The 16951-nt window shown below is 41.0% G+C and overlaps 3 protein-coding genes across 3 annotated transcripts; 1 reads left to right on the top strand and 2 right to left on the bottom strand.

The window, feature by feature from the left end:
• Positions 1 to 5256: 5256 nt before the first annotated feature.
• On the bottom strand, positions 5257 to 9551 carry ccdc51 (coiled-coil domain containing 51). Its single transcript, XM_037491048.2, has 7 exons — positions 9438 to 9551; positions 8615 to 8702; positions 7866 to 8076; positions 7614 to 7751; positions 7308 to 7472; positions 6910 to 7116; positions 5257 to 6758 (listed from the first exon to the last, which is right to left on the bottom strand). Exons 2-7 carry the CDS (start codon positions 8617 to 8619, stop codon positions 6165 to 6167), a joined length of 1320 nt encoding a protein of 439 aa, XP_037346945.2. The 5' UTR covers positions 8620 to 8702; positions 9438 to 9551; the 3' UTR covers positions 5257 to 6164.
• Positions 9552 to 9568: 17 nt separating this feature from the next.
• tma7 (translation machinery associated 7 homolog) lies at positions 9569 to 11134 on the top strand. Its single transcript, XM_037491079.2, has 4 exons — positions 9569 to 9699; positions 10216 to 10271; positions 10437 to 10524; positions 10892 to 11134. Exons 1-4 carry the CDS (start codon positions 9684 to 9686, stop codon positions 10924 to 10926), a joined length of 195 nt encoding a protein of 64 aa, XP_037346976.1. The 5' UTR covers positions 9569 to 9683; the 3' UTR covers positions 10927 to 11134.
• A 538-nt stretch (positions 11135 to 11672) lies between these two features.
• LOC119230075 (deoxyribonuclease gamma) lies at positions 11673 to 16847 on the bottom strand. The gene is made up of 9 exons (XM_037491067.2): positions 16749 to 16847; positions 14860 to 14962; positions 14693 to 14781; positions 14185 to 14271; positions 13905 to 14017; positions 13699 to 13811; positions 13179 to 13336; positions 12351 to 12447; positions 11673 to 12067 (listed from the first exon to the last, which is right to left on the bottom strand). Exons 2-9 carry the CDS (start codon positions 14938 to 14940, stop codon positions 12011 to 12013), a joined length of 795 nt encoding a protein of 264 aa, XP_037346964.2. The 5' UTR covers positions 14941 to 14962; positions 16749 to 16847; the 3' UTR covers positions 11673 to 12010.
• Positions 16848 to 16951: the final 104 nt, after the last annotated feature.

The raw sequence follows: 16951 nt of genomic DNA, 5'->3' as shown, positions 1-16951 counted from the left end.
TATGTAAAACTTTGTTTTTGAGCATAAGGGGCTTGCTGGTGGATTTGTTTCCCCTGCGACATTCTGGATTTGGGGAGTTTATTTCCACCTTTAAAACATCTTAGCAGACAAATTAGGGTCAATGTGAGGCTTACTTTTAGATTGTATAGAACATTTTCTCTATATTTGAAAAAGTATTGATAAAAACATTAGTATTCTAAACTTTGTCTTTACATCTGCAGTTTTATAAAATAAAGACAACACTCATGCTAAACCCAACTTTATTTCCCCTTTCAACTTCCACAAAGTTGTCCTGTCGTTGGAGTACAAAACCATGTGAAACTTGCAGAGAAGGTGAAAAAAAAACCTGTTCACTCAGTGTCATAACCGTTGTGTCTTTGTTTTATCTCTATTTGTTCAAAGGACAGTGAGACACCCACTTGTGGATGTCACAATTTTTTTTGTGTGATTATAGATGTCATCTGCATAAAAGGTGAAACTAATAAACTACTGAAACACCGTTGCAGAGTGACTTTGTGTGCGTGCTATACAATGGTTATGTGAAATGGTGCATGGCCAAACCCTAAAAGTCTAAAAGCCTGTGTGATATTCATCTGGCATTTATCGCAGGAGGGACGGACCACTTTTTAGTTGTTCAAACAGGTCGAATAAAGCGAAATGAGATTAGCTGAGATTAGCCAGGGATATGTCACTCATTTGTGTGCTCGATGTGACCAACCTTCTTCTCTATTTTAGATTCTGCCTGTGACTGCAGAATCTGTTCCTAGGGATCAGGGCGTGGTTAGCTTAGCTTAGCATAAAGACCAAAGGCAGAGGCACATAACCCAAACCAAAATGTAACAGCAAATATTGGTTTTAGTTATAAGGGAAGTTCATTTTACTTCTTTGCAAAGGCCCCCCCCCCCCCTGTAAGTTCAGGAGAACATTGTCCGAACATTGAGTGGGTCTTTATGGTGATAAAGCAATGGGTGACTTTACAGAGTGATAACACTAGCAACATCTAATCAAAAATCTTACACTTTCCTACAGTAATGATTAATAAAAATAAGTTTACGCTTATTATTATTTTAATGGTGTGTTTTTAATGGTTTTAAAGCTCAGCAGGTCCCTTTTAGCTCCAACTGACTAAAACGCACCAGAGGCGGTTTGTGTCGTCAGGTGAACTTCGTTATTGTGCGAGCGAAAAATGTCAAATTAATACATTTCTTTTTTCCACTCGCTGAGCCGTAGAAAAGAGACGCTTTCCTTGTTTCCTCTGGCCTTTAGGCCACATTTCAAATCTCTGCTGTAAATGTCATTCCTTCATTCAGCTGTCTTTCAGCGCTCTGTCATTAAAACTCTGAAGTCTAAAGTATACTTTTCTCTTGGTTGATTTTCCTCTGATAGTGCGGAGTTAGTCATTAAAGAGGCTTTTTTTCGTGTCTGGTAATCTTCCATTCAAGGACACTTTTTTATGAAAACCTGCTTAACACTTTTGCAGAATCGTACATCTGGATTAACGCTGCTTTGCATTTGTCAATTTGTTTTGTTTCTGATGTTTGAATGCATATTTGCAAAACTCCAGCTTTACCAAACAGACCCGCAGCCAAACAACAAACGTCCATCCTCAAATAGACAGTAAAACCGTCCCCATTTGTGTCCACAGGAAGGAAAAACAAACATTTGCCTTGTTCTTGTAGCGTAGCTAACCAAAAATCACCAAAGAACAACATAGTCATGTTGTTACAAAATGAGTTTATTGTAAATATTTATTTACATTTTCTTTCTTCTAATCAAGAAAACAAACTCAAGGGCTATTACTCAATGACCTGAGAAACGTCAGCAGGACAGAAGCAGGTGGACTGATGTCCTCCCCCCAGTGTGTGTGTCTCCAACCCCACCTGGTGAACCTGCCTTCCGGCTGCTTTGTGTCATTTGTTCCAAATCAACAGGGTTGCTAAGGCACATGTGTATACATGTTTATTTGCATATCTGTTGCCAAGCCCTTCAAACAACCAAGTGTTTGGTGTGTGCGTTCTGTGCTTCTCATTATAAAGAAAGTTCTATTTCTGCCAGTAGGTTCCCCAAATGCTAGTAGCTGTTTTACAAAAACTTTGGTATCACAAATGTGTACCTTTAAAAGTTCAACATATGCTTTCAAACAGAGGGTTGTCTTCAGATGCGTCCACTAAAACTCTCTTTAAATCCATTTTATTGACAAGGACCAGTAACCTGTGCGACTATGTTTCCCGGTCAAACGCAGAGGCGCGTTTTTACAAATTGTATTTTACAGAAAGCTAAGCTAGACGTCTGCTCGTGGTAGCCCGAGCCACTGTTTTGTACGTGCAGAGCTCAAGGCTGTCCGATCAATGCTTGAACCCGAAGTGTGAGGACACAAAAATAATTGTCCTCATTTATTCTGAACCATCACAGGTCCCCACAAGGTCATAAACACACACACACACATAGCTCATGCCAGCGCACATGGACGTGCGTCTAGACACAATCATTGGTGTCCGTGTGTATAACCCTGTGACCCTGCGTCACACACACACACACGGGCTCTAATCCCTCAGTCTGCTGAACTCTCTGACCCAGGACCCCGTCAGAGTCGCATTCAGCGTAACTTCTGAGTCGGGTAGAATTTGTTTGTCTTTACAAATTTTTGCTCTGCATTATCTTTTTTAATTCATGATCCCTGAGTCTGTTTTTCCAGTTAGAGTCCTTTTTAATTTTTACTGTTTCTATCTAGCTGTGAACTTTGTTGCTCGCTGTAAGCAGCTTTGTAGCTTAAACGTACTTTGAGCCATGAATGGGGAAAGTTGAGGCAAGACCTCTGGTTGTGATTCAGGAGGCCTTAAGAGGGTTAGTCTGGACCGACAAAACCTCATTCTTTAGCTAAATAACACACAAGTCATCTTTTACTTCTTTAGTGCCTTGTTTTGAAAAAGCAGGTATTTTCACACTCGGTGAACAGATTAATAATTAATAATAATAAACTAAATGAGCTGAAAAACTCTTCTTGATTCCAACTCCCGATATTTGCATCACACTTTGCATTTGAGAAGATATTTAATTCTGCAAACCATGTTTACATTCCCCCACTCCTTTAAGGCATTATTACACTGATATATATTTTTTCGTAATAGAAAATATATGGGAATATGGGAATGTAGTGATTGATTTAGAGTTCAGAAGCTTTCAAATGGTGAATGAAAAAGTCAAATGTGAATGTAGAAGCTGGTAATAAAATCCTCTGCTACCTACGATTTTATGAGCCTTGTCTCATAAAACGCTAGAGTGTGTCTGTGTGTGTGTGTGTAAACATTGTCATGTTTGTCGGGTCCTTTAGCCTCTTATGCTGAGCTAACAGGGTCACATGACATGAACAAAATTCTCCCTCATCTACAATGTGATGAAGAAACAACATCATAAACCTGGTGGTAAAACATGAAATGATCACATGACTGGTTGCTTACATGTATTATTTTACCAATAAAAACAAACTTTTAAATACCCATTGACCAAAACCAGGAAATAGGAAGTGAATAAATCCTGCAGGATTTTTAAAAACGTTGAGATTTTATTTACTGTGCAATTATTTATCACTTTTTAACTCCTCCAGCTTGTTTGAACAGGTTTTTAAATGTCACACAACGAATCAAAAGCTGTGCTTTGGAAATGTGTTTTGGCTCATCGGCGAGCAGCAACCCAAAAAGTATTTAAACAAAACAACGTGAGGCGTCTTCAGTGCACCTTGCATGATAAAAGCAACAGGAACTTAAATATCCAAATATATGTCATTTGTCAGTGCTTGAGGTCTCACCTGAGGATCCTCATGAAGTTCTGGGGGCTCCAGCGGGAATAAATGCATCACACAGATCTTTGTTTTACATGTTATTCTCACTCAGAAACATCCTACTTTCCATTGCAGCAGGTGATGAAACCATTCAGGATTTCAACTCACATGAAGTCCTCCTAAACACCTGCGAGGAGACTCTGATGTTTAACAGGTGAGGAGTGTCTCTTCAGAGGCTTCAGACTGAGAGAGAACAAGCTCCATATTCCTGCTTCCTGAACCACATACAGTATATCAATCTAATTCCTGAACCACATGGATCAGTCTAATTCCTGAACCACATGGAACAGACTAATTCCTAATTTACATGCAATAGTTTGGTTCCTTTATTACTTTGACCTCTAATCTGCCTGGAGACATCAGATCAGGATACACTGTCACATTCCTGTTTGTCTTTCTTTTTTCTTTCCTTCCCGTATTTCCTTCTTTCCTCCTCTCTCCCTCCCTACCTGTGCGTGTGCTTCCTTCATCCCCTTCACCTCAGAGGGGAATCTGGTGGTCCTCTAATCCGAAGGTCGTTGACTATCTGCATGGCATCCTCTGGCATCGCAGCCTCAGTGTGTGTATCTTGACATCTGTGTGTGTGTGTGTGTGTGTGTGTGTGTGTGTGTGTGTGAGAGTGTCATAGAGCTAAGTAAAGACCCAACACCTGCTGCAGTGGATTTGCACTTCAAACAGTTTTAAACCAAAGGTCTGAAGGTCTGAAGATAAAACTATTCTCTTTAAATCTGTTACTTGTGCAGCGTGTCAGATAAATACGAAAATTACTTTTAAACCGCGTTAAGAATTAGATTACTAGATTTTTATGATCCGAACATTTTTAATAACTCCAGAGCTCACCTTTCATCAAAGAGTTGATTTCATTCATACAGATTTACACTGAATCACTTTATTCAAAATTAGGATATCTGTTTTATTTACATTGTAGACTATGTTACATGAACATACTAATAGAAAGTACACTTTCTTTCTCATAATATATTCCATTCTGATGTACCTGGGGTCTGAAGCATTATCTCCCTTCAATGATAAAGGACTTACTTCAGGGTATAAAGTGAAGCAGCTACAGTGAAGAAGCAGCTACAGCTTGAGCTCATTCAAGGAAGTGGACTTTCAGCTCACGTCACATGATGTGTTGCTCTCTGCTGGTGTGACACATGAACAGAGGTGTCAAAAGTATTCACATTCATTACTCAAGTAGAAGTATAGATACTAGGTTTTGAAAATACTTTTGTAGAAGTGAAAGTATCAACTCAAGCTTTTTACTTAAGTAAAAGTATAAAAGTACTACAAGTAAAGTATAGATACCCAAAATGTCTACTTAAGTACAGTAACGAAGTACAAATACAACAAATACAACTTTTATAATTATTTCATGTGCAGAGGCACATGAAATAATTATAAAAGTTGATGCCGGTTCGTTGTTTTATGTAGAAATTAGAGAAATGTTTTAATTCTAGCCAATTTAAATAAATCAAGAGTAGAGTCATTTTCTCATAGACTTCTATGGGACAAGAGGAGTCGCCCCCTGCTGGTCACTACAGAGAATTAACGTTTTAAAACATTTCACTTCATATTTTTCTATTTTAGAAGCAAACAAAACAAAATTATTTAATGTAATGATTAACAACATGACAAACACAACACATTCAAGTATGTTCAAGTAGGTTAGCAACCGTGTCCGAAGAACCTCGTTCACATTCTCACGTGTGGTTACGGAACTCTACCTTTATATTTACTCCGAAGAGACTTTCTCAAATTGGTCTTGAAAATTTGTGAAAAGCCACACTTAATTTAATTTGTGTAATTTATCAAGAGAAAAAGGCACAAACACAACTGGTTCCAGTTTGTCAACTGTTATGATTTTCTCATGTTATATAACAGGAATCATTTATTCTTTTGAGTTTTTGAAACATTCCCAATGACCTCGTTTGATGGTTGGTCCTGCCTCATAATCCAAAAGTCATAAACTCCCAAATAAAATAGTCTCTTTCCAAACTAGCACACAGCTCCATCTGTCGGTTAATCAGCAATGTTTGAAGAACTTTAAAGAGGTGATCTTGACTTCTGGGAGACTGTGATGATACTTATATAAGCTACAGGAAAATATGGTGTTATTATTTGTCAAAGTCCTGATTAAAATGACACACACTAATTGATGTGATGGCAAATAATTAACTTTTATCTGCAGATCACAGAATTAGCAGCAGCAGTCGTACATGATCTCCAGTAAGCAGTTTATTATTGAAACTGCGTTACTTTCAGTCAATTCTGACATAATTCATTTCGATCATCTGTCCCATGAGCAGGTGCGCGAGCGTCGAGTCTAACCGGTTCCTTTGGTCAGCAGGTAGACGGCAGAGATGGTGATGGCGGTGGCGGTGTAGGTGAACACGGCGTTGTAAAGATTGTTTGTCCTGATTCGTTCTCCCAGTGTCCTCTGGGTGTCTTCCAGACGCATCACCGCCGCCTCCGACTCCCATCGGTCCTCCCTCTCCGGTGGCTCTGGTCTCACGGGGGCTGCTACCTGTGGCCGAGCGGCGTGCTGAGCGGCGTGCGCTCTGGTCTCCAGCAGCCTCCTCAACGACGTCAACTCGCCCTCGACCCGCCCGAGGCCCTGCTCCAGCTGCCCCACCTGCGGCCGAAGAGCCTCCAGGATGGACTCCGCCTTCCGGCTGCCAACCTGGAGGTCTCTCAGGGCCAAAAGGGTCGGGGCGGCCGACGGCGTCGGGGCGGGGCCACTCTTCTCCCCAGCCTCGGCGTCTCTCTGAGTGAAGGCGTCGCTCAGAGCGCCCCCGAGGCGGTCGATGATGGCCCGCAGCTCGGCCTGCTGGGAGCGATGGTTTCCGGCCTGGACTCTCAGGGCTTCTTGCAGGCTCTCCGGACCCTTCTGGGCCTCCAGCAGGAGACTCTTCAGCTCCTACGGGTGGACCAGGTGAACGATCAAAGCTCAGTGGTGTCCTGCTGACGCGCTGATACGGATAAACTCCCCGGATACAGAGAACATCACAAAATTATAAGTCCTAGATTTTAGATCGTAAACATGCATCAGCGTCCCGAGGAAACGTTACCTGCAGCCGGACGCGGTTGATGTACGTGGACCCCATGACCCCGATGAGGGCGCCCAGCACCGAGCCAATGACGGACCAGTTCTTGGTGCGCTCCGCCCTCGTCCTCTCCTTCTCGTGGCTCTCCCTGACGCCGGCGGAAAACAGGCCGAACTTCTCCCTCTCGGAGCCCTCTGCGTTCTCGTACGCCGTGCGGAGCCGCCGCTCCTCCTGATGTCAGGAGGAAGGAACGAGGAGTCAACGGATCTGTTGCACACACAAGTTCATCCTTCAACAGACTCCTCCGATTGGACTCAACACCGGTGCCATCGTTCAGGTGGAGGAAGATTTCAGCTGACGTGTTGGTGTGGAACCTGCTCTCAGTGGTCTGCTTTTACTTTCCATCTTTACCGGGTCCTTACCTGCAGCAGTTTGTGCTCCTGCGTGGCGAGCTCCAAGTAGTGAGCCTCCTCCCGGGAGACCCGGTCCAGCCGGTCCCTGACCTCCTTCAGCCGGACCTGCAGGGCCTCCAAGCTGCCGTGAGCCTCGCGCACCATCCCTCTGGCCACCATGAAGGCTGCCTCGGCCTGGAAGAGGCACGCACACGCACAGTTTAGAGGCTCTCTCTCGGTACATAATTAAGCTAGAGAGGCCTCAAAGAGCCTGCAGATGTTTGTTTGAATGACTACACACACACACACACACACCGTTTCCTGCTTCCTACTGACCTCTGTGACCTTGGTCTGGGCCACGCGGACCTCGTTGAGCCCGACAAACTCCTCGTACCTTCCCCACCAGTAGTTGGCCGAGGCTGTGGCCATCTGGGCCGACCTCTGACCCCACTGCCGCCCCAACTCACCTGCATGCTGAAGCAGGAAGAGACGGGGAAGGACATCAGCTTTCTAGTATCAGATGATAATTAAACATTTACTACAAAATGGTTACTACAGCTCGAATGAGGTGGAGGTTGTTTCTTGTACCTGTAATGCAACCAGGGTGCGCTCCTTCACCACCTCAGCAGTGCTCTTCCCATCAGGAGGGGGGGGGTCAGTGGGTGTGGGGGCGGCGGGCTGTTGTTGAGCAGCGTAGGTTCGGACCAGAGCGACTGTGCCGGGCTGAGATCCATGCAGGGGGAGACGGGACAGACGGCACGAGGCTCCAGCCCGGACGCAGATCTGAGCTCCTCGGTACCTGTTAAAAACATGTGGATTAGCTCCGCCCCCCCATTTTAGTTGACCAATCGGCCATTTTGACATTATTTTAACAGGATTATTCTGATTTCCATCAGACATGTGAACATTTCACTAGTAAACAATTGAGCATTTTGGAGAAACTACATATCTGTTGATCAGATGTTTAAGCTACACCCAAAGTATCCGAGTTATATTTGCTCCTCTTTCTCTATAATTATAATACAACAAACATCATGTAAAGCATTAACGCCGGAGTTTACACTGGGAGAAACGCGTGTTACAATCAGATGATCCGTTATTATTCCTGTTACGTTTACATACGAACGTTTACAAAAGAACAACAATCAAAACTTTAGTCAGGCTTCACTGTCAATCATCAGCTGAGAGACGCAAATCAAACAGAAGCGTTAACCATCTTTGGGGTGATGGTTGTTGGGTTTGTCAAAAACTATTTGACATCCTCTGAAGTTTGGACTTCTTTCTGTCAAAGGGAAGGCGGCGAAGGTTCAGGTCTTTGCTGCTTTGTGCATGAATACCTCATCGAGGAGGGCAGCGGTCAGAAGAGCAGCTGGAAGTCTCAACCTTCGATTTCACCGCAGAAACACATTGGACTGGAACAGACGTCTGTGAGGGAAACAACTTAAAATGATTGATACACATGTACTTTATCACTAGCTAAATACCTGGGAAACTCAGATAATATAATTGAGAACAAATGTGAGGTACTTATACTTGTATTTACTGTACAATACAGACATTTATTTCTGTTACAATGAATAAATGCATACTTTTAAGTGGGTACTTTTCCTTTTGGTGCTCTTGTATATTCTAATACGAATACATTTTAAAGATAAATATATCACACATTGAATGTTTCCAGCTTGAGCTCCATGTCCAACGAGTTATAAAAGTAAGATACTGCTTTTACACGAATCCTTTCACTACGGTTCCTTCTACCTTTAATTTAAGTACACATTGCTGATTATACTTGCATTGTTTCGTCACATTCCTGTGCATTCCTTTCAGTGGTAACGTTAGCAGTCATTTCTCATTGTGGGTCTGACTCCACTGTAGTTAACATACACAACTTAGTAATACTGACTGATACAACAAAAGGACAACCAACACATTGGAGAAGTACACATTTACAGATGTCAATAATGTAAGTAATTTACACCTTAACGCTAAACACACATTTTCCTTCAAGGTTATCTGATTGTTAGCTTTACTTCGCTGCTTCATCACTAACTACCTTTTAGCCACACGTTGCTAACATTTACCGGTAAACAGATTCATTTGTTGTCTAAAAAACATTAGTGACAGTTTAAATCATTAAACAAGTATGGAAAGTACACATACCTGATTTCTTCAATGTTGTCAGTGCCCACATGGCACACCGACGTAGTTTTTTCTAGGCTAACTCGGGCTAACTAGTTAGCATCCTGATGTCAAATGAAAGAGCTAATTTACGTTCAGGCACATAAAGCGTCCTTCTATTTCCGGTTCCGGTTTAGCTGGGGTCCTGACAGCGCGGATTAGAAAGAAGTGTTCGCAGTTAAAACAACAGCGTTTATTTCTTTACCTCAATCCACGCGAGTTTGAAACATGTCCGGCAGAGAAGGTGAGATGTTGTTTGGTTAAATGTCACGAATAAAAGGCAACGTGACAAAGCGCATCGCTACATGTTTTACCGGGTGTGTTAGCTAGCAAGATAACGGCTAGCAAAGAGCGTGACGCGCGAGATCATCGTTCGCCTGACTACATTCAACGTCTGCCGCTGTTACAGAGTTGTTTTTTCTTTCATGAAATATACGCGTAATAATAACAATTTTGTAGATCACATAGGGCTGCGATCTTGTGACACATTCGGCCTGTAAAGTGTCTTATAAGGGCCAATTTACAAGAAACATCCACGCTGTATTGAATACCAATTTAACGTGATTACACGTACGTTACATATGTGCTTCTGTGTCCACTCGATTGGTTTGATCCACGAGTGGATCACATCTAATACCAATCTATTATGTGGCTATCGTCATCTCTTACAATTTTGGCCGAAAATTGATGGTTTAAAGGAGCTAACGTTAACAATATTTCCAATTGAGCTGTTAACATTTTAGTATTTTGTTCTCCAAAGGAGGCAAAAAGAAACCGCTGAAGGCGCCCAAGAAACAGTCCAAGGAAATGGATGACGTAAGTGTCCTCCGACAGCACCATTATTTTCATCAATTGTATTTTTTTGTCAACAATTCTAGAATATGTTCTTTAAACAAGAACCATCTTCACGTCCTTGAGTCAGTGTTTGCATTCTTTAATCTTCATTTCTAACACCGCACAACATTCTTTCTGTCTCTGCAGGATGATGTCGCCTTTAAGCAGAAGCAAAAGGACGACCAGAAGGCCATGGAGGCATTGAAGGCCAAAGCCTCCGGGAAAGGACCTCTAGGTGAGAACAGGAGGATGTCGCTCTGCAATGAGACACACGTCCCCCGAAAGCACCTGTCTTACATTTCCATCTTCATGTGATTAAACTGCGTTCACTCAAGTCCATTTTAAGTACTTTACGAGTAGTTGTATTTCATGCTACATTATCCTAGTTCTACTGCACTGCGTTTGTCCAACGCAGCGTTTCTACTTTCTACCTAACCATTTGTGCTAAATATCAAAGCTGTTTTTTTTCTTATCCGATTAATGTAGTTATAAACCAACACAACTATGTAATGTACAAAAAATCACATCATTAATACAGTCCTATTAGAGGTTTTGTCACGCACACACAATGGTAACAAATAACTTTGTTTTTTCTCCTCCAGGGAGCAGCGGCATCAAGAAGTCTGGTAAGAAGTAAGAGCGGACTCTCTTCGCCACTACACCTCCTGGCCGAGAAGACTCCGGTGTGCTTTCGCTGTTCACACCCACATCTGCAGTTTAAAGAATGGGGATGAATCCTGACTAAGTTTTATTTCCATGTAAAACGTTAACACATCACCCAGAGATCTTTCAGAATTGTTATGTATTGTAAGTGGATGAGATGCTAATAAAGTTTTTGTATTTACTGCTTTTTCTGTAACTGGAAATGAAATCTCAAGAGTCCAAACCATGAAGCAGAAGTGATCAAGTTTGTTTTAAATCTCATGTATCCATTTAAATGAATCATTTGCTGTTCAAACTTCTTCAGTTATAAATCTGCATTTCTAGAGTTAGAGAAATATATTTTATGAGAAACCTGTCTCCTACCATTACAAAAATATCACTTTTCTCTTTATTTGAGTTTGTTTGTGCCAATAATAACCTATTTGCTTATATAGGTGAGCACAGGACCCAAGGACAGCGCCACCAACTGTACATATAGAGTGAAGACATGTGAAAATGTTAGGCTCCCACACAATCAGTTCATAACCCGTCCTCTCTGTAGGACCTTTGTGTCACGAAACTCAACAAAATGGGATGGCTCTCAAACAGTAAATGCTGGGTTAGAGTATAATCATACATTTGTGAGGACACAAAGGACACAAGTCTTTTTAACAATATATAACAAACGTCATTTATTTCAACAAGACAAAGCTGTTGTTGGGAATTATTGAGAAAATTGTTTTTATTGCAGCTCAAATATGGAGAAATTTTCATTTTGAACATAAACTTAAAGTAGCCAGTGAGGTCCTTGAAACATCTTAGTCTTTGGACTTATTGAGAAAATTGTTTTTTTAAATATGGAGACATTTTTTTTATCTTGAAAATATAGGACTTTTATTTTGGAGATATCTAAATTTATAGACTAAAAATATTTCAATTCATGGACAAGAGTGGCCAGAGAGGTCCTGTACACGTGCTTCAGTCATTGTCCGCTTTTATTCCGGTTACATTTTTAATACCGTAAAAGTCAGCCTATAGGTGCACTAAAATGAGCCTGCTGAGTGGAGGGCAGTCCCAGGTCACGCTGTGGGCTTCAGCTCCACCTCCACGGGGTAATGGTCGCTCACCTTCAGAGTCTGGAGGAAACATTTTTTTATACTGTTAGCATAAGTTTAAGATCTGATCAATCATTTTTTTCTGCGGAAGGATACTCTTGAGGCAGCACGTCTGTAAATCTTTATATTAATATAGATTATGGTATAATGCATTAACAGTTAGACATCAACACTCTTAGTATAGATCACAAGCTGCTGGTGCTGCAAATGAAAAAAGTAGAGGAGGCACAACCTGCGACCAACAGCAGGTCTGATAAAAGAAATGATGGCTCTTATAAAAAAGTTAGCAGCCATTGGAAGTGACCTGTTCTTCGCTGAGTTTGTAGGCCTCCTGGAAGTTGAAGGGTTTGGCGGAGTTGGGGACAACAGCGTCCAACATGTCGTCTCCGTAGACTACGATCCTGCAAAGAGACACAGTGTGGCCTTCACTGACAGTACTCGGGTTAAACCTGGAAACAACCTCGCTATGAATACAATAATTACAGTTAAGAGACGCAAGGGAACATGTAACAAAAACTACAAACACATTTATCTAGACCCCCAGAGACAGTAACACAAACCATAGAGGAAATCTTTAGACAGTAGACAAGTTTCACTTCAGTTCATTTATAGAAATTTTGTTTCTGAAACTTAAATGCAATATACTGTATGTCCATGTGAAGCTATACCAAGCAGCCAGTTAGCTTAGCTTAGCCAGCGTTACACTCTTTATAGTCCACTCTTACTTTAGCTTAGCATAAAGACTGGTAACAGGTATATACGCTTTATGCCAAGCTAATCTAAGTGCTTATCTTAGCATAAAGACTGGTAAGAGGTTTACACTTTTTATAGTCCACTATTAGCTTAGCATAAAGACTGGTAATAGGTTTACACTCTTTATAGTCCACTCTTAGCTTAGCTTAGCATAACGACTGGTAATATGTTTACACTCCTTATGGTCTACTCTTAGATTAGCATTAAGACTGGTAATAGGTTTACACTCATTAAAGACTACTCTTTGCTTAATCAAAATGCTAACCTAAGCTAACAGCTGGAGCTAATTCAAATATCTCTACTTTGTAGAGCACATCACTTTCGATTGATTCTATTTAATGATTATTATTGTGTTAGTTTCACGTGTGTGTGTGTGTACCTGTCGTAGGTGTGGTCGTTTCCGGTGTTTGCCGTGGTGTCAACGTCGTCTCCAATGAGCCAGTGGAAGTTCTTGTCGCTACGGATACGGATGCGCTTCATCTTCTTCTTAGAGACGTAGAGGCCGTCTGCGTTGAAGTCGCCAAGGATCATTACGTTCTGCAGACGTCAAATCAAACCAATCTGACATTTTATTTCTGTCTTTGTTCTTCCTCTGATTTCATGGGTTGGTTAACGATTATCTATATTTATAATATTTTAGGAAGTTTAATGAAGTTTGTATTTGGGTTTCAGCCATTTTCTCGCTGTATTTTACCGCTATATTTCTATAATGTTTCACTATTTCATGTCAATAACTTATCCACTCACCGTTTTCCACTGTTTTTATCTAAAATCATTAATTATTTCAACTTGATCCATCAGTTTTCGCTAACAAGTTCAGCTGGTTTATTTCTACTATATATTTACATTCACAGTAAACTAGGTACACCAGCAGTGTGTTGATCATCTTGTTTCCTCACATCGGTCTTCCATTTCTCCTTGACAATCTGGAAGACGTCATAGAGCTCGTCCAACTCCTTCTCCGAGTCCTCTGGTTTGGTGTGAACAGGGATCAGCACCAGGTCCTTCAGCACTGTGGGAGGGGGGGGAGGCAGATTAGAGTCACACCAAAGTCTGGTAACACGTTGTTGAGAAGAACACTGAACCTCAGGACCTTTTTTTTAACCTGTTTTGGGTAATCTAAATCGCAGAATGTAGGGTTCTCTGGCGAAAACGTCTCCTTTCTTAGCCTCCTCTTCATCAAACTGATAGGAGCCCACCAGGTCCACCAGGTCATCCCTGCACACAGACCCACACACATGCTGCTGATCGGAGGCTCAATATGAAGCTAATCAGGCAATGAGGATCCGCAAAGTCTTTGTTCGGGCTTTGATTTGTTTACGACTCACCTCAGGGTCTTTGTTTGGACTATGAGAATCAGTGAGGATCTGCAGGTGAGCTCTCACCTGTACAGGAACATGAACTGCTCCTTGTAGCCCGCGCGGCCCAGGCGACTGCTGATCTTCATGGTGTAGTGTTTCTTCCTGTTGGCTCTGGACACATAGGATTCAATTTTAGCTTTTGTAATTCTTTGACTTTTCTGCTAGCGCCACCTCGGAGCACCATCTTCGTTTTTATTGGATCAAAATACTGAGATTCCACCTCTGTATTTTGTTTTTAGTGCTGCACAAACAACCGGTTTGGCACCCCCCAAAGCATCCCCTGGTCTATTAGACTCTGAATGGGCCAACTCATGTTGATGGTCTAAATCTTTAGTTTCAATGTTTACTGAGGGAATAAATCAAGAGAGTGTAGTCATTTTCTCATAGACTTCTATGGGACCAAAGGAGTCGCCCCCTGGTGGACACTACAGAGAATACAGCTTTAAGGCTCTACAGCACTGGCTTCCCCTTTGGGACCGTAGGCTGCCGCCTGATTTAATAATAAAAATGCATAAACAAAGCATGCACTCACGTATTTAGTGCATCCAGGAGGGTTTTAACGGCGTCTCCAGCTTTGTCAACCACCTCCAGGATCAGGATGATGTCATATCGAGACACGATCTGGGGGGGAAGGAGGGACACATTTGTTCACTTTCAAGTTTGTCTGTAAACTTTCAGTTTCACACTTGCCTTTGTTACCTTAATCAGGATTTTGAGGACATCTGGGTCTGAGACTTTGCTCCTTCCAAACTTCTGGATGTTGAACGATGCTATTTTCATGGTTGTTGCAGAGAAAAAAAATCTTTAAAGAAAGAGACAAGAGAACTGAAATGTTACTGGTTTAATGATAAATTAGTTTGTGTCTGAACCAGGCAGCTGTGGTAATCATGTATATGCTGCGTGCGTGTGTGTTTTAACAGCAGCCGCATCACTCACTCAACTTGCCTGAGTACAAAATATACATTGTTTTAGAGTTCTAAAGATAGAAAATTGTATTTACGTTATTGAATTGCATCCTTTCATTTTCAAATGTTAACTAAAACCATTTATTGATACCTAATTTATGAAAATATGCAATCATTTAGGTTTAAGACTATTATTATTATTATTTAACCATTATTGAAAAATGCTAAAACTTCAGTTCCAGCTTTTTAAAATGGAATATGTACATGAATTTTGGAATAATAACATATATTATTATTATAATTAATATTCATGTATTATTTAGGAAATGTGATGGACCTAATTAATAAATAAAGAAAATACCCAACATTCACACAGAATGAAAACTTTATCAAAAACGAAAACACATGTAGTATTGATTGCCTATTCATATTTCGGGATTTGGCTCAAATACCCATGTTAGCAGTGAAGCGGATGAGTTCATTCCCCAAAGAGGTATTCCTTCATTCTGACTTGTTCCAACAGGTTTAGGGTCCTTTAGAATATTATTAAGGTTAATTTGTAAAGCAAAAGCTCGTACAGATGTACAAACATAACTAACAACGAGTCTGTAGTGTTTTATCGACTGTAAAAACAACATATTGTATATCACCAATATAATAATATTACCATAGGTTAACATTATGAAAGAGGCAATTCTGTGTAATGTCTACTTTTATTACAACACTTTCTTATACTCAAGTAAGAGTATAAATATTTCACCAACAGGAATTCACTCAATATGTTTCATACATTGAAGAAAACAGTTTTGAATATACTGAGAAGTCAATATTTATTTAGACAAATATTTATTTCAGTCATTTATTTTAGTTATTTATATAGCGAGAAATATGATTATTTTCGTGATTATTCATTATAATATTATTTGGCCCTTTGTTTTACGTTTTTTTATGATATAAAAATGACAAACAGCCCCTATACAGTGTACATAAGTCGTTGTGATGTCACATCCATGAAGTTTCAAAGCCTCGCCATCTTGGTTTTTTTGCACTCCAAAAAATACTTTGTTGCTTGGATGCGACAGATCATTTAAAAGAAAGGCGGCAGTTTGGCCTCCAACATACAAAGATGTTTTTGTGGAAGCAACTAACCACTGTGGTGCAGCACGTGACTTTCGTAGAACACCACAATCAGATCTCGGTGTTGCCATGACGACCATTTCCTATGACTTCTCGTCTGCTCTCACAGTCGCCGTATGTTTACCCAGCGCTTCACTGCGGCACTCATGTGCATGTTGCATTTTAACGGCTTTATATCCTTATGGATTTTTTGTAAAATACAGCTTTGTGGCGATGAACTTTTCACCTGTTGCAAGGGGATTTTTCAAGAGTTTATTCAGCTTGTCACATGAAAAGGAAAAACTTTTTTCTTCCATTAACGCAAAATATTTCATGTAAAAAGTAATAAAAGTGGAAGTAGAGCACTTGTACCAAAGTACCTGAACATTCACACACAACTCAACTACTCCTTCTTGACTTCCTAATGCTGACTTCAGTCACATGATTTTTAGTTCCTCCATTGTAGTTTTGAAATGTGAAGAATTTGAGCAGAAGAGACACTCAGTTGTTGTTTAGTGCTCTAAAAGAGATGTGTCAAAGAAAACAGAAGAAGAAGAAGTTCCTCACCTGCAGGAAGAGAATGTGAGATCCGGTTAGTTTTCCCCGACACGCACCAAATAGAGTGAAGAAGGAGGAGATGAGGCCTCGTGTACTTCCTGTGAAAGCTGTGAGAAATGAAGCCTCTGCAGGAGTAATGTTTGGTGTGAGGTGAGCACGAGCAACGTGATTGGTCGTAAGCCGACCAATAGCAGAAGCTGGAATGACACAAA

Source organism: Pungitius pungitius, chromosome 8 (genome assembly GCF_949316345.1).
Source record: "Pungitius pungitius chromosome 8, fPunPun2.1, whole genome shotgun sequence".
In the NCBI taxonomy this organism is placed as follows: Eukaryota; Metazoa; Chordata; class Actinopteri; order Perciformes; family Gasterosteidae; genus Pungitius; species Pungitius pungitius.
This window is presented reverse-complemented; position numbering and strand designations above follow the sequence as displayed.

Coding starts and splice junctions, on each gene's coding strand:
- ccdc51 (XM_037491048.2), bottom strand. Junction 7,752..7,865: donor GCACCCTGGTTGCATTACAG/GTACAAGAAACA, acceptor TTCCTGCTTCAG/CATGCAGGTGAGTTGGGGCG. Junction 7,473..7,613: donor CCCAGACCAAGGTCACAGAG/GTCAGTAGGAAG, acceptor TGCCTCTTCCAG/GCCGAGGCAGCCTTCATGGT.
- tma7 (XM_037491079.2), top strand. Junction 10,272..10,436: donor AGTCCAAGGAAATGGATGAC/GTAAGTGTCCTC, acceptor CTGTCTCTGCAG/GATGATGTCGCCTTTAAGCA. Junction 10,525..10,891: donor CTCCGGGAAAGGACCTCTAG/GTGAGAACAGGA, acceptor TTTCTCCTCCAG/GGAGCAGCGGCATCAAGAAG.
- LOC119230075 (XM_037491067.2), bottom strand. CDS start 14,940: ATGAAAATAGCATCGTTCAACATCCAGAAGTTTGGAAGGAGCAAAGTC. Junction 13,337..13,698: donor AGGAGAAATGGAAGACCGAT/GTGAGGAAACAA, acceptor TGACGTCTGCAG/AACGTAATGATCCTTGGCGA. Junction 12,448..13,178: donor AACGACCACACCTACGACAG/GTACACACACAC, acceptor GTCTCTTTGCAG/GATCGTAGTCTACGGAGACG.